The following is an 11,651-nucleotide window of genomic DNA, read 5'->3' as shown; positions in this document are numbered from 1 at the left end:
GGACTAATGGCATAATAATGTTTCTCGAAAAAAACAATCAAGGGAACTCAATGTGTGCTGATTAAATAAGACCCTACCCTCAATTTAAAAAAAACCAGTCACTTTCCTTAATAACATAAGCTATTTATTGAGCACTTAATGAACACCAGGCACTGGGCTGCCATTCTTTGCCATTGAATCAATTCTAACTTATAGTGACCGCAAGTGTTAAGAGAGAACTGCCTTCATAGGATTTTCTTGGTTGTCATCTTAATGGAAGCTTTTCTTCCTTCCACAGTTCTAGTGCTGGTGAGTGGCTTCAAATCACCAACCTTTAGGTTAAGTCAAGGGTAAACTGTGTGTCACCTAGAGACCTAGGCATTGGACTGAGTGCTTTATATACATTACCACACAGCTTTAAAATTTGAACACTCAGAGCTAACAGGAAGAATAAAGAATAGAAAGACATGTGGCAGAAAGGGTACTTTAGCAAGTGTTTTAAGTCTGTGACAGCAAAACTTAAACCTCTGACTTGATCTGAAATACAAGATGCCCCCACCTCATTCCTTCTCTTTACCCCCTCCCCCGATCCTCATGTAACTAACTTGTTTTTTTAATACACAGTGAGGATTCTGATGGAGGAACGAAATATTCTAAGGAACTCTTCTTCTGTCTCTGTCACACACACACTGGAGTTCTGCTTTCTGGGATTTTAATGAACCTTGTTTGTCCAGACTTTGTCCCATTGATGTCTGTTTTTTTTTTTTTCAAACCAGGACCCTTGCATTCTGGCTTTTGTTGGATTCATAGCCAGTCTCTTTCCTCCTAAATCAGTAGGTAGCCAAGGCCCAGCTTCAGTCAGGGATTAGGAATGCTTACTCTGGATAACCAGAGACACCATTACTTCTTGCCCAGAAGCAAACCCATAGAAAAAAATGAGGTGCACTACTATGTCCCCAAATAGTCTTCAAAAGTAATCCCTTTCTAGATTTGAAGTTTCTAAATAATACTTTCAAAATCTGGAAGAGTCAGAGAAAGGATAGAGGAAGATACTTTTGGAAGACACAAAAGCCCAAATTAATTGTAAATCTGGATCTTTAAAGGGAAAAGGATTCCTTTGAACTAAATGGTCTGAGGGACAATTGTGAATAGAGAAGTACTTTAGAAAAACTTGAATGCCATGTGCAAATTTTGATAGCAAAACTCAAGTTAATACAGTTAACTTGGAAACAGAATTCCTGGAATTTGGAGCAGGCTGCTTTGGGAGGTGATCATTGGGATAATTTACTCATTCCGTGGACTGACTCTAATCCTGGCTTTCAGCTGACTTGGGGCAAAGTACTTTCTGTGTCTGATAAATGTAATTACCTCCTATGGAGGCATAAAACAGGAGAAAATGGTGTGCGGGGATAAAATCAAAACACAGGGGCAGAGGAACTCAGGATTACAAAAGCTGGGAAGATACTACTGCCAGCTTCAGCAACTCCTTCCAACACCTCCCTTTTCCCTTCCCCCACCAAGTATCTTTGAACTCAAAAGGCCAGAAAAGGGATTGAATCAAATAGTGCAGCCACAACCACAAAAACCCAACACAATACTAAGATTGAGTGGAGTTACCAGTTTGTATTTTCTGATCTATAAATTGATAGTTCAAATTTACCAAGTGGCACCACAGGTCAACCCTAGTTTCACTAATTGTTGTGAAGTGCCATCACATCAGCAGACTCAAAGTGATCCTGTGTAAGGTTTCCAAGGAGCAGTTGGTGGCTTTGAAATGCCAACCTGTGGGGTTCCGTCCAGTGCTGATCCTACAGCAGGGTGAAAATTCAGTTCAAACTGACTTGAGGGCCATGGGCCAGTCTTTTTTAATGTGGAGTTAAGGTGTAACTGAAGACTCCCTGGGTCCAGATGAACTATTTGTCTGCTCTGTGGTCAAGGTGAGAAGCGTCTTTTATATAGCACAAAGGAGTTCCGGTAGCGTCGTGGATATGAACCAGGTTACGAACCACAAGGTCAGCAGTCAGAAACTACCAGCTGTTCCGCGGGAGAAAGATGAGGCTGTCTGCTCCCATAAAGATTTACAGCCTCAGAAACCTTGCACATGGTCGCTGAGTCGGAACCAACTCCACAACACTCAACAAGGCTGGCTCCAGGTGCTATCTATATGCACTGGGCTGATAACCGTTTGTTGGTGGTTCAAAACCACTCCTTGAAAATTCTATAAAGTCGCTGAGTCAGAACCAACACCACTTAACAAAGTTCAAGTAGTCCTGGTGTGGCCCTGAAGATAAGAACTGGATTAACTGAAAGGTCAGTAATTCAAACCCATCAACAGCTAGCTCCTTGAGAAAAATAGATCTTTTTAATGAAAATACCTACAGCCTTAGAAGCCATATAGCAATTGCTATGAATTGGAATCAAGTACACAGCAGTGAGTTTGGGTTGTATATTAAACCCAAGGTTGCTAACCTCAAAGGTTGGTTCAACTCAGCAGTCATTTTGTTCAACTGTCCTGTACTAAGGGTCACTATGAAGTGTGGCACTGTGGGTTAATTAATGCACTGGAAGATTGGCGGCTCAAGCTCACCAGCTGCTCCTTGGATACCCTTTACAATGTCGCTATGGGTCAGATCTGACTCAATCGCACTTCACAACATGAGCCAAAATAAGCTCTTGGTAGCACTGTGGTTACGAATTGGGCTGCTAATCTCACAGCCAGCAGTTCAAAACTGCCAATTGTTCTGCGTGAAAAAGATGAGGCTTTCTTCTCCCATAAAGATTTACAACCTTGGAAACCCTGTACAGGGTCGCCGAGTTGGAACCAACTTCACGGCACATAACGTGGAGTTTAGGTTTGGGCACTGTTGGTAAATCATTGGACTGCAAGGTCAGCGGTTCAAACTCACCAGCTGCTCCTTAGAAGCCCTACACAGGGTTGCTGAATCAGAACCAACTCCATTGCACTTAACTGCTAACCTTGCCTAATGTTTATATACCAAAACACAGTAGCTACTCCATTTTCTTGCCTTCTAAGAAGTTTTCAATACAATTTCCTTTGACTTTAAAATGAACTAGAGGGACAAATGTATAAGATTCGCTATAACACACAACTCGAATAATATTTTCTTTATTTACAAGTTAGAACCAACAGACAAGGAAAAAGAGTCCAGGGGACCAAATGGGGAGATGACTGAAACCTCCAAAGGCCCAAATATAGAAGATAAGGGAAAAGGGAAAGAAAACAAGTAGAAAAAAAAAAAAAAAAAAGTCAACGTAAAAAAAAAAAAAAAAAAAAAAAAGAGCTCCCCTTCTTCCCTCCCTATGGAGGCCGAGGGGCCCACAAGCCCCACCCCACCCCCAGCCTTACCTAACTTAAAATAAATTAGAACCAACCAACCTCAATACAGGGTCCTTGCAAGCGGGACAGGGCAGGCTATGGCCTCAGACAACCCCGTAATCAGGGCCTTTACCCACTCCGACCCTGAACCCCTGGCCCCATCCATTTCAAACAGGGGCTTTATGCCCAAGAGGTCATGCCCACTAGGGCTGGGAACGCAGAATCTTGTCCATATAGCCCTCCTTCAGTAAATGTCCCTGCATCCCTCCCCCCTGCAGAGCCAGCTCTCCTACAGTGGGAGGCGAGATGAGGAAGTATCACAGTAAGGGGGAAGGGGGTGAGGCAGGGTGGTCTAGGGGTCCGGTCCTGCGGAACCTCCTGCCCCATTCTAGCCGGACCCCTTAGCCTGAGTCTGAATCACTGGTGTCTGAAGAAGAGGAAGATGAAGATGAAGAGCTGGAATCCGAGCTGGAGCTGGAAGCACTGAGACGTGACACCGCTACTTGCTGTGCTGCCGAAGATTCTGTTTTTTCACTTGCTGCAGAACAAAAATGGCAAGGTTTAAAAAAATGTAAGAAATAAAAACACTACTTGTCACGAAAAAGACAAGTGAAAGTGGGGCTTAGTGAATCTGAAGTGACTTAAGAGACACTCACTTTTCTTGGGGGGCTTTTTGGTAGAATTGAGCTGCCCACTAACATCTTGTAACCGCTTTTCTAGCTCTCGCTTCTTCTCCAAAGCCAGTTCTTCCTTCGTTTTTCCCACAGGTTTCTTAATGGCTGGAAAACCACATAGACCATGATAAATACCCTCATTTTCAATGGTTCCTCAATTTGACAAGTTTCTTAACTGAGCATTACAAGGCTGTTAACCTACACTTCTCTGCAGCAATTCTTGACAACTGAGTGCCACAACTATCCCCACCCTTCTCTAAATTGTCCTTAGAACCAAAGGAGAATTGTTGAATAAATATTTCACTTACTGTAGGGTTTCCGTGGTTTCTTTCGTAGGCAAGAAAGAACGTAACGCTCAAGTTCTCTGAGAGTGGATGGCTTGAGTGTTTCAAAGTCAATTTCGATCTCTTCGGGGTTTGAGTCACGTAAAGATGGTTCTCTGGCTTGGATTATGTGCACTACCCGGCCAAGCTTTTCTCCTGGTAATTTGTTGATATCCAGGCTCAGCTGACGCTTCTCATCATAACTCATGGGCCTGCTTTCTTCTTCCTCCTCTGAATCATAGCCTACAGGTAAGGCAGGCGGAGCTGCCTTTGCAGCCTTTTTGGAAAGTCTATGGGCAAAAAGGAAAATGTCAATCGGAGAGGCATCGTTACCCTCTCCCAACAGGTTTGCACCACTCAACCCAGTAATCCCGATTTCCTAGTTGGAGTGGAAATTTCCACAGCCATGACTTGTTGCCTACACCCTGTGAGAACTCACTTGGTGCTCCCTCCACCGGAAGGCCCAAAGCCAGGAGGTCCTAATGTAGCAGCACTGCCGCTCCCACTTGCTTTCTTGGACTTCTTGGGTGCTGGTGGGCGTGGTACCCTGGGCCCCTTGTCATCTTCTTCAACCCCAGTTCGGCCTCGATGCTTGTCGGACTTCCGTTTTTTCTTCTTTTCCTTTTTCTCTCTCTTCCGCTTGGGCTTGGATATTGGGCCTTGGGACAAGGCAGCCAGTTGTTCATGTACTGCCCGAAGCTAAAGAAGAAAAAGAACCAAACAGTAAGTAAAAAATAAAAAACAGAGAAGAAAAAGAAAATGCATGAGACAAGGCTAGGACCCAGTAAACGGAAGAATGACAAAATACCTGTTCCTGTAGTTCTGCCAATCGATGAGCCCTTTCTTCCTCTGAGTCAGAGCTTTCACTCTCCTCTTCCTCCTCCTCATCCTCCTCTTCTTCCTCCTCTTCCTCAGAGGAACTCTCACTGCTACTTTCCTCACTGGAGGACTCAGATGATGATTTGGCCAGGCCAGGGGGTAAGGCAGTAGAGACTGGTAAAGGTCCTGGTTCCAGTGGCTCATCTGGCATCTTGGCGTAACGAAACTCAAATACATCCTGGAGAGTAGAAACAAAATTATGCTGGTAGGTAGCTGGAATGCAGTGCCTAAAATTAGTCCCAACCTCCCAATGGTATAACTTCAATTTCCAACAGTACACATCATCACAAATGATGAAAATATCTCCCCACATCTATTAAGTCTTCGAACTCCAGCAACACTCACCTGTAGCTTTCGTGCCATGGCCACAACATCGTGGTCTGGGGGGTTGTACTTATAGCAGTTGGAGAACATAAGCCGCACATCAGCAGCAAACTCCTGTGCATCCCGGTAATCCCGATTCTCCATCTTCCGCTGCAGAAGGAGGCAGCATCAGAAGCTGCACAGGCAGGGAGACTCACCTTTCCCTGCCAACCCCAGACACCACAAGAGAAGCCCCTTCTTGAGGGCACAGTGGGGATGACATTAAGGATCTGTGCCCTGGGGTTCAAGTTTGAAGTCAAAGGAATTTGGGTGGGTTGAAGAAATATCTATGTCTAGAAAAAGAAACCATTTCTAAGTGATAAGGGAGGGGGGAGCCCCTGACTATCCTTCCACCCCTTAAAAACTTCCCTAAACCCAGCACTCCAGTTAGTACATAATTGTAAATGTTAACATTGCTTTCAGGACAAGTAAAACCCACCCTACTGTTTCACAGACTAGGAATAAGATTCTCATGAAGCACTTGACCTTCCTTCTGTCACATGTTATTTAGTAAAGTCAAAGACTGGTTGGTGGTGTGACTACAATGAGGTGACTGGCTGTTTTAGATTCCAATCATTGCCTGAGTATCCCATCTGCCCCATGCAGTGGGTACCTTGACAGTGCTGAGGTCCATGGGGTGCTTAATGATGTCATGGTAGTCATGCAGGCCAAGGGCAGAAGCGTCCACTGGTTTATAGAAAGGCCAGGCATAGGCAGCATGCTTCTTAGAGAGTAGCTCCTTCAAAATGCCATTGCAATGTTTTAATTGTTCTGATAGCTTTCCTTTCTTAGAGCTCTGGTGCTGTTGCTGAGAGTCAGGCAAGTCCTTCCGGGGTGGCTTGATGGGGCGGCCACTCTCTCTTCGCATAGGAGGAAGCCGTGCTGCCTTAGGTTCAAGTGCCGCCCCAGGAGGGCTAGCCGGGGAACCAGGAGCCAGGATGGCTGTAGGTGTAGGTGTGGTAGTATCTGCTTTCCTCTTTACCCCTTTCTTCTGCAGAGAATGAGAGAAGCCTTTTACCCCAGTTCCACTTAATTTAACACCTTTCTATCACCCAAAAGAAATCCAGAGAACCATACCTTGGCAAGGGGCTGAGCTGGGGGAGCTGCAGACACAGCAAGGAGTGGGGGCCCAGCAGAGTGCAGAGACTTGAGAAGGGGAGAGGAGATCACTGATGGGTGGGGAATGTTGAGGACAGTGGTAGGTATCTCAGGTGGTGGAGTATACAGGGCTGTGTGTGACACAGAAGAGACAGCAGGTACCTGATGGGCACTGGTGATACTCCCCTGGAGTGCTAGGAAGAGAAGGAAAAATTAGGTTATTACATTCTTTCTTATCTTTAGTCTCCATTGACAAAACTCCCACAACTCCCTTCCTACCTGCCAACTTGGCCCCCTTCTTGTGGCTATTCTTAGGGATGGTCACCACAAGCTCTTGTTCCTCTTGTGGCATCGATGCCACTTTCTGTAGGAAGATCTTTTCCAGTGTCTGTGCCATCAGGACAATGTCATCAGTGGGCTACCAAAAAACAAACACACAGGGTAAGCACACCATCTTTTTTACTGTCACCACCTGTGGAGCTCAGATTTCTTAGACCTGACTATTCTTGACAATATTTCTTGTGGTAAAATACCAAAACTATGTAAACACAACTGGAGAAAACAAAGAAACAGAACACTATGTCTCCCCACCTACTAAATGAACACAGAGAAACTCACCTTGTTGTAGATATAGCAGTTGGTGAACATGGTATTAAAATCCTGCATACACTCCGAGGCAGCCCAATAGTAGTTATTTTCAAGTCTTCTCTTAATAGTACCCATATCCATTGGCTGTTTTATAATTTTATGATAATCCTAACAAAAGAAATACAAAGTTAGAGGCACTGCAAAATAAATTCCTGTTCTCCCAGGGAAACTAATGACCCAACACACTCACTCACACACATTCCTGTTGAAGGGGTTTCACAAAAGTCTAAACTGCGGCCCCAAATGAACTATGGGACATAAAAAGCGGGAGTAGGATTCTTTAATAAACACAACAGGTGTCCTTTTTCTAACCACCCACCTCCCACCTGTTTCTGGAGGCCTCCCATTCTGTGACATTACCTCTAGGGCTGGCTATCCATGGGCTGGCATGTGGGAGAGGAAGAAGCTAAGAATTTTGGCCACCGTGGTTCTCTCCCAACCCGGGGTGGGAATCTGTAAAATGGAGCCAGGGCACAAAAGTTAAGGAAGGACACGTGGAAGGCACCGTGAGATGCCAAGACAGCAAGCGGTTGGGATTATTTGCAAAGGATCAAAGATCCAGAGAAATCTGGAGGCTACCTGCCCTACTGGGAAAGATGGAACTCCCTAGGGGCCGCAGTACTTAATGCTAAGCAACCCACTATCCCACTCACACACACACTTTCGCTCATTTCCACACCTTCCCCATTCCAATATCTACTCACCGGCAGACCCAACTTGACAGCATCCACGGGCTGCCGGAATGGCCATGCAAACTGGTGTTTCCACAGAGCTTTCATTACCACCTTGTGCAGATACTGCAGCTGGTTGGTGACTCGTCCTGGCTTTTTGGGATTGGACACTTCAGGGGGAGGTGGGTTGGCAGGGGTCAGTTGCAACGCTGGCACTGAAGCCATAGTGGGGCTCTCAAATCCCTCATACAGAAGAGAAGGCTTTCGAATCCTTTTCCCTGGTGCTGCTGCCTCTGGGCCCAGCCCCAGTAACCCTGCATTCCCCTCCCCAGGAAGCCTGTGAAATAGGGAGACAAAATCAGATATGGATAATCCTATAAAAGGAATCAGAAGAGCACATAATTTGCATTATGCACTCAAATAAAATCCAGATTTGGATCTACTGACAGGTTCAAACACCCCTCAACCTGTACCAGAGTCCCAATTATCTGCAAATCTTCATTCCTTTTTATCTTTTTTTAGTTTATCTAAGCTTGACTTTCTGAAACCTGCTGAGTCCTCATCTGTGTTTTTATGAAAAGCCCGGAGATGGTTTCTGATGGCCATAGCATCTGAGAACTACTGCTCCATGGGGATGGGGCTTAAGCATAATGGGGTGGAGCTGAGAAACTCAAGCCCCAAGCTTCCTCTTCACTAGGGGCTAGGTGGTTGCCATGGTGGTTGAGCCCAAGGGAAAGGAGTGAAAAGAGAAGAAAGGAAACAAATAGGAGCAATCTCATTAAACGTTGGCAACACAAGAATCCACCCAGGCAAAGAGATCGCACACCAGCAGCTCTGGGTAAACTTCACAGCAGAGAACCAAAAATCGAAAGGATTCCAATCCAACCAATCCAGACAAGGGACCATTTGTCAGACTTCACAAACTGGAATAACCCAGCTGCCAGCCCCCAGAGATTATTTCCATCAAACCAAAACTGTCGCCCCTCTATAAGACTAAAAAAATATATCAGCCCAACATCAAGGTCAGTAAGGCCCCTCAAAAGATGGACACCCTATTCCCACAAAAACAGCATCTCTGGCCAGTGTTATCTACTGTAGCAGTAACTCTGGTGGCCAGAGCCCACCAACCCTGGCTCTGTTTCAAGTTTACATTCCCTCGCGAGCTCTGAGCTCCTTCAGTTTTCAGAACCTAAGACTGAGACCACCACAACAGAGTACCTCCATTGTTTACAATGCGCAAAGCTGTGCTACAAGAGAGAGACTGCGCTTCACCCGCCTGTCCTAACTCAAATTACGGGGTAAAAAGCAAAACCAACCTCCTCCCCCTCCCGAAACACACCCCCCAGCGCTCTGAAATCGGTCTCCACCCGGGATAGGCCACAGACAGGCGCTCCCGCGCTGCCCACCCCTGAGTCCCCGCAGCCGCACCGCCATGGCAACCGCGTACGGCACTGCCAGCCGGCGAGCTGCACACAAGTCCCTGGTAAGGCCCTCTCCATACATGCTGCTCTCCCCATCCCACCATTCCCCGACTCGACTCCGAACAGGGACCGCCAAATGTACCGTGTCACCTGCACGCCCCCACGCAGGACCCGGGCCAGCGCCGCGGCTCCCAAACCGCCGCTCAGCCAAGCTCCCTCCCGCGAGCCAACAGTTGTGCCCAAGTTGTCTCCCGGTGCCCCCGAACGCGGCGCCCGCATCCCCACGCGCGGCTCTCGGGCACGTACTTGCTGTGGGGAGTCACGTTTTGCAGCATTTTGACCGCGGGGAACCGGCGCTGCCCTCAGGAAGTCCGGGTGGCCTCGGCTCCCCTCCCCGCCGGGTCCAGCATAACCCGGGAAGTGGGGGAGGGCCGTCGCCCTTGACCGCCAGGCGACAACCTCCCCGCCGGGCTGGTCCGAAAGCCGACGACTCCGCAGGGCCTCCGAGGACTCTGAGCGCGCTCCACAGGCGGCGGCCAGAGAGAAAATGGCGGCGGTCTCAGCTGTGGCGGCCGAGGGTGGGGGGTCGGACTCTTCAAACCCAAGGACAGTCCCCGATCCTAGACACCGTCGTCAATATAGCCCGCTGTTGATCTGTAGGGGTCCCCTCTTCTTGCCGGGGCCGTCCGAGGAGGACAAGTCCCGTTTCGACCTCGGATGCAGGCGGATGAACACGGAAAGTGCTTTAAAGAGCCGCCGCCTCCATCTTTGAAATCTTCTTGAGGGCGGAGTAGAGGGGATGGATAGCCTCCGAGGATTGGGCGGGGCCCGGAAAAGGGGAGCTTCGGGGGCTTCTATGGGGTCTTTACTGTCCGCCGGGACCGGTCATAGGCCGAGACGAAGGCCATTTCCAAGCGGATGGACGTGGATTGTAATGGCGGCCCCAGACGATTCCAAGACTCTGTGTCGGTAGGCCGAATCCTCCGGCTCGTTCTAGACGCTGCTCCACTCCAGCGCGAAATGGCGCCGCCGAGCCCCGCGCCAGCTCTTTATATATAGGCCGGTGGGAGGAGCTTCACCGCTCATGCGCGCCACCGTGCTCGAGATTTCCCCCACCCTCTCTGCGCGTTCACACTCGCTCACGCGCGTGCAGAAACCGAGTCGAAGGGGGAGGAACGTCTCTCCGCGGGAGCGCTTTCTATTGGTTGGCCTAAGCGATGACATCATAAACTTCTTCTCCAAAATGTCAGTCACCACGCAGAAGTCCGCTGCATAGCCCCATTGGGAAGCTGCAACCCGACACATCGCTGAGCCGATTGGCGATGCTGCGGTCCGGCGACTCCAGGGAAAGAGGGAGGCTGGAAGGAGCGCAGGAACCATCCCTCTGGAGGTTCCAGCAATGTCTTCCCAAGAGTCCAAGCCCGGTACGACGATTGACGGCCAAGTTCAGGCTGGTCGTGCCATTCGTAGCTCCTCCATTGGCCAGCCGAGCAGGGCGACGGGAGGGGGCAGCGTGGGCGGGCGGAGCCGGCCTCGGCCCACCAGGGGTGTGGCTGCAGGACTCCAGGCGGGCGGTGGCTGCCGGCAGTGTGGCCGCTGCAGTGATGAATCTGAAACGAGGAAGACGCCATCTTAGAAGCTGCGGCCTGTTCCTTTGGCACACATTTCTCCTTCCCATCCCACACAATCCAAACGTAAGGCTGGCCCGACTCCTAAAATCCTCTATTCTCCCATCGGCCAACAAAAGTAAAACACCCTTCAGAATCAACTTACCTGTGAACTCCTTCCAAAGGAGTCCCACACCCAGAATGCGTTTCCAAACGTTGTACCCCCAAGCACCTCTCCAATCTCTTCCCCACTCATACCTCGTTAGCAACGCAAAAAGATGCCTACTCCTCACAACCTCGACAGAGCTAAATTAAGGCAAAATTTCCAACTGCAACCATCCACAACACAGAATGAGACCCACCTCCTCTCCAAACTTCATTCCGGTGTCGGGTTCACGGTGGAAAGAAGTTCCACGAGGGGCTAACCACGGGGAACACCCTCTCCCCCTCAGCTCTGGCGATCGCAGACTTCTCGGCACGCTCCCCGCCCCCCTACCCAAAGGGCAAATCCGCACCCCTTTTCTAAGGGTCCCTCTGTCGCGGGGGCGGAAAGCCCCCCACCAGGGTCCGGAGTCCTCCCCACGGAGCGGCTCGTCCACCGGTCAGCGCCAGGGAGGAGGGCGAGCGGAGGAGGCGGTGGCAGCGGCTCAG

General features: G+C 48.9%; 1 protein-coding gene across 2 annotated transcripts; it reads right to left on the bottom strand.

Moving 5' to 3' along the window:
- Positions 1–3,092: 3,092 nt before the first annotated feature.
- On the bottom strand, positions 3,093–10,730 carry BRD2 (bromodomain containing 2). 2 transcript variants are annotated; one of them, XM_006860339.1, is made up of 12 exons: positions 9,700–10,730; positions 8,006–8,309; positions 7,272–7,409; positions 6,933–7,071; positions 6,633–6,847; positions 6,169–6,546; positions 5,538–5,666; positions 5,122–5,370; positions 4,753–5,012; positions 4,299–4,603; positions 3,973–4,095; positions 3,093–3,854 (listed from the first exon to the last, which is right to left on the bottom strand). In XM_006860339.1, the coding sequence occupies exons 1-12, from the start codon at positions 9,726–9,728 to the stop codon at positions 3,718–3,720; spliced, it is 2,406 nt and encodes an 801-aa protein (XP_006860401.1). In that variant the 5' UTR covers positions 9,729–10,730; the 3' UTR covers positions 3,093–3,717. The 2 variants fall into 2 exon arrangements, with proteins under 2 accessions (XP_006860401.1, XP_006860402.1); XM_006860340.1 differs by having other exon boundaries at positions 3,718–3,850; positions 3,969–4,095; positions 9,700–9,728.
- Between the last annotated feature and the right edge of the window lie 921 nt (positions 10,731–11,651).

The sequence above is a fragment of the Chrysochloris asiatica genome, unplaced genomic scaffold, assembly GCF_000296735.1.
Source record: "Chrysochloris asiatica unplaced genomic scaffold, ChrAsi1.0 scaffold00038, whole genome shotgun sequence".
Classification (NCBI taxonomy): Eukaryota; Metazoa; Chordata; class Mammalia; order Afrosoricida; family Chrysochloridae; genus Chrysochloris; species Chrysochloris asiatica.
This window is presented reverse-complemented; position numbering and strand designations above follow the sequence as displayed.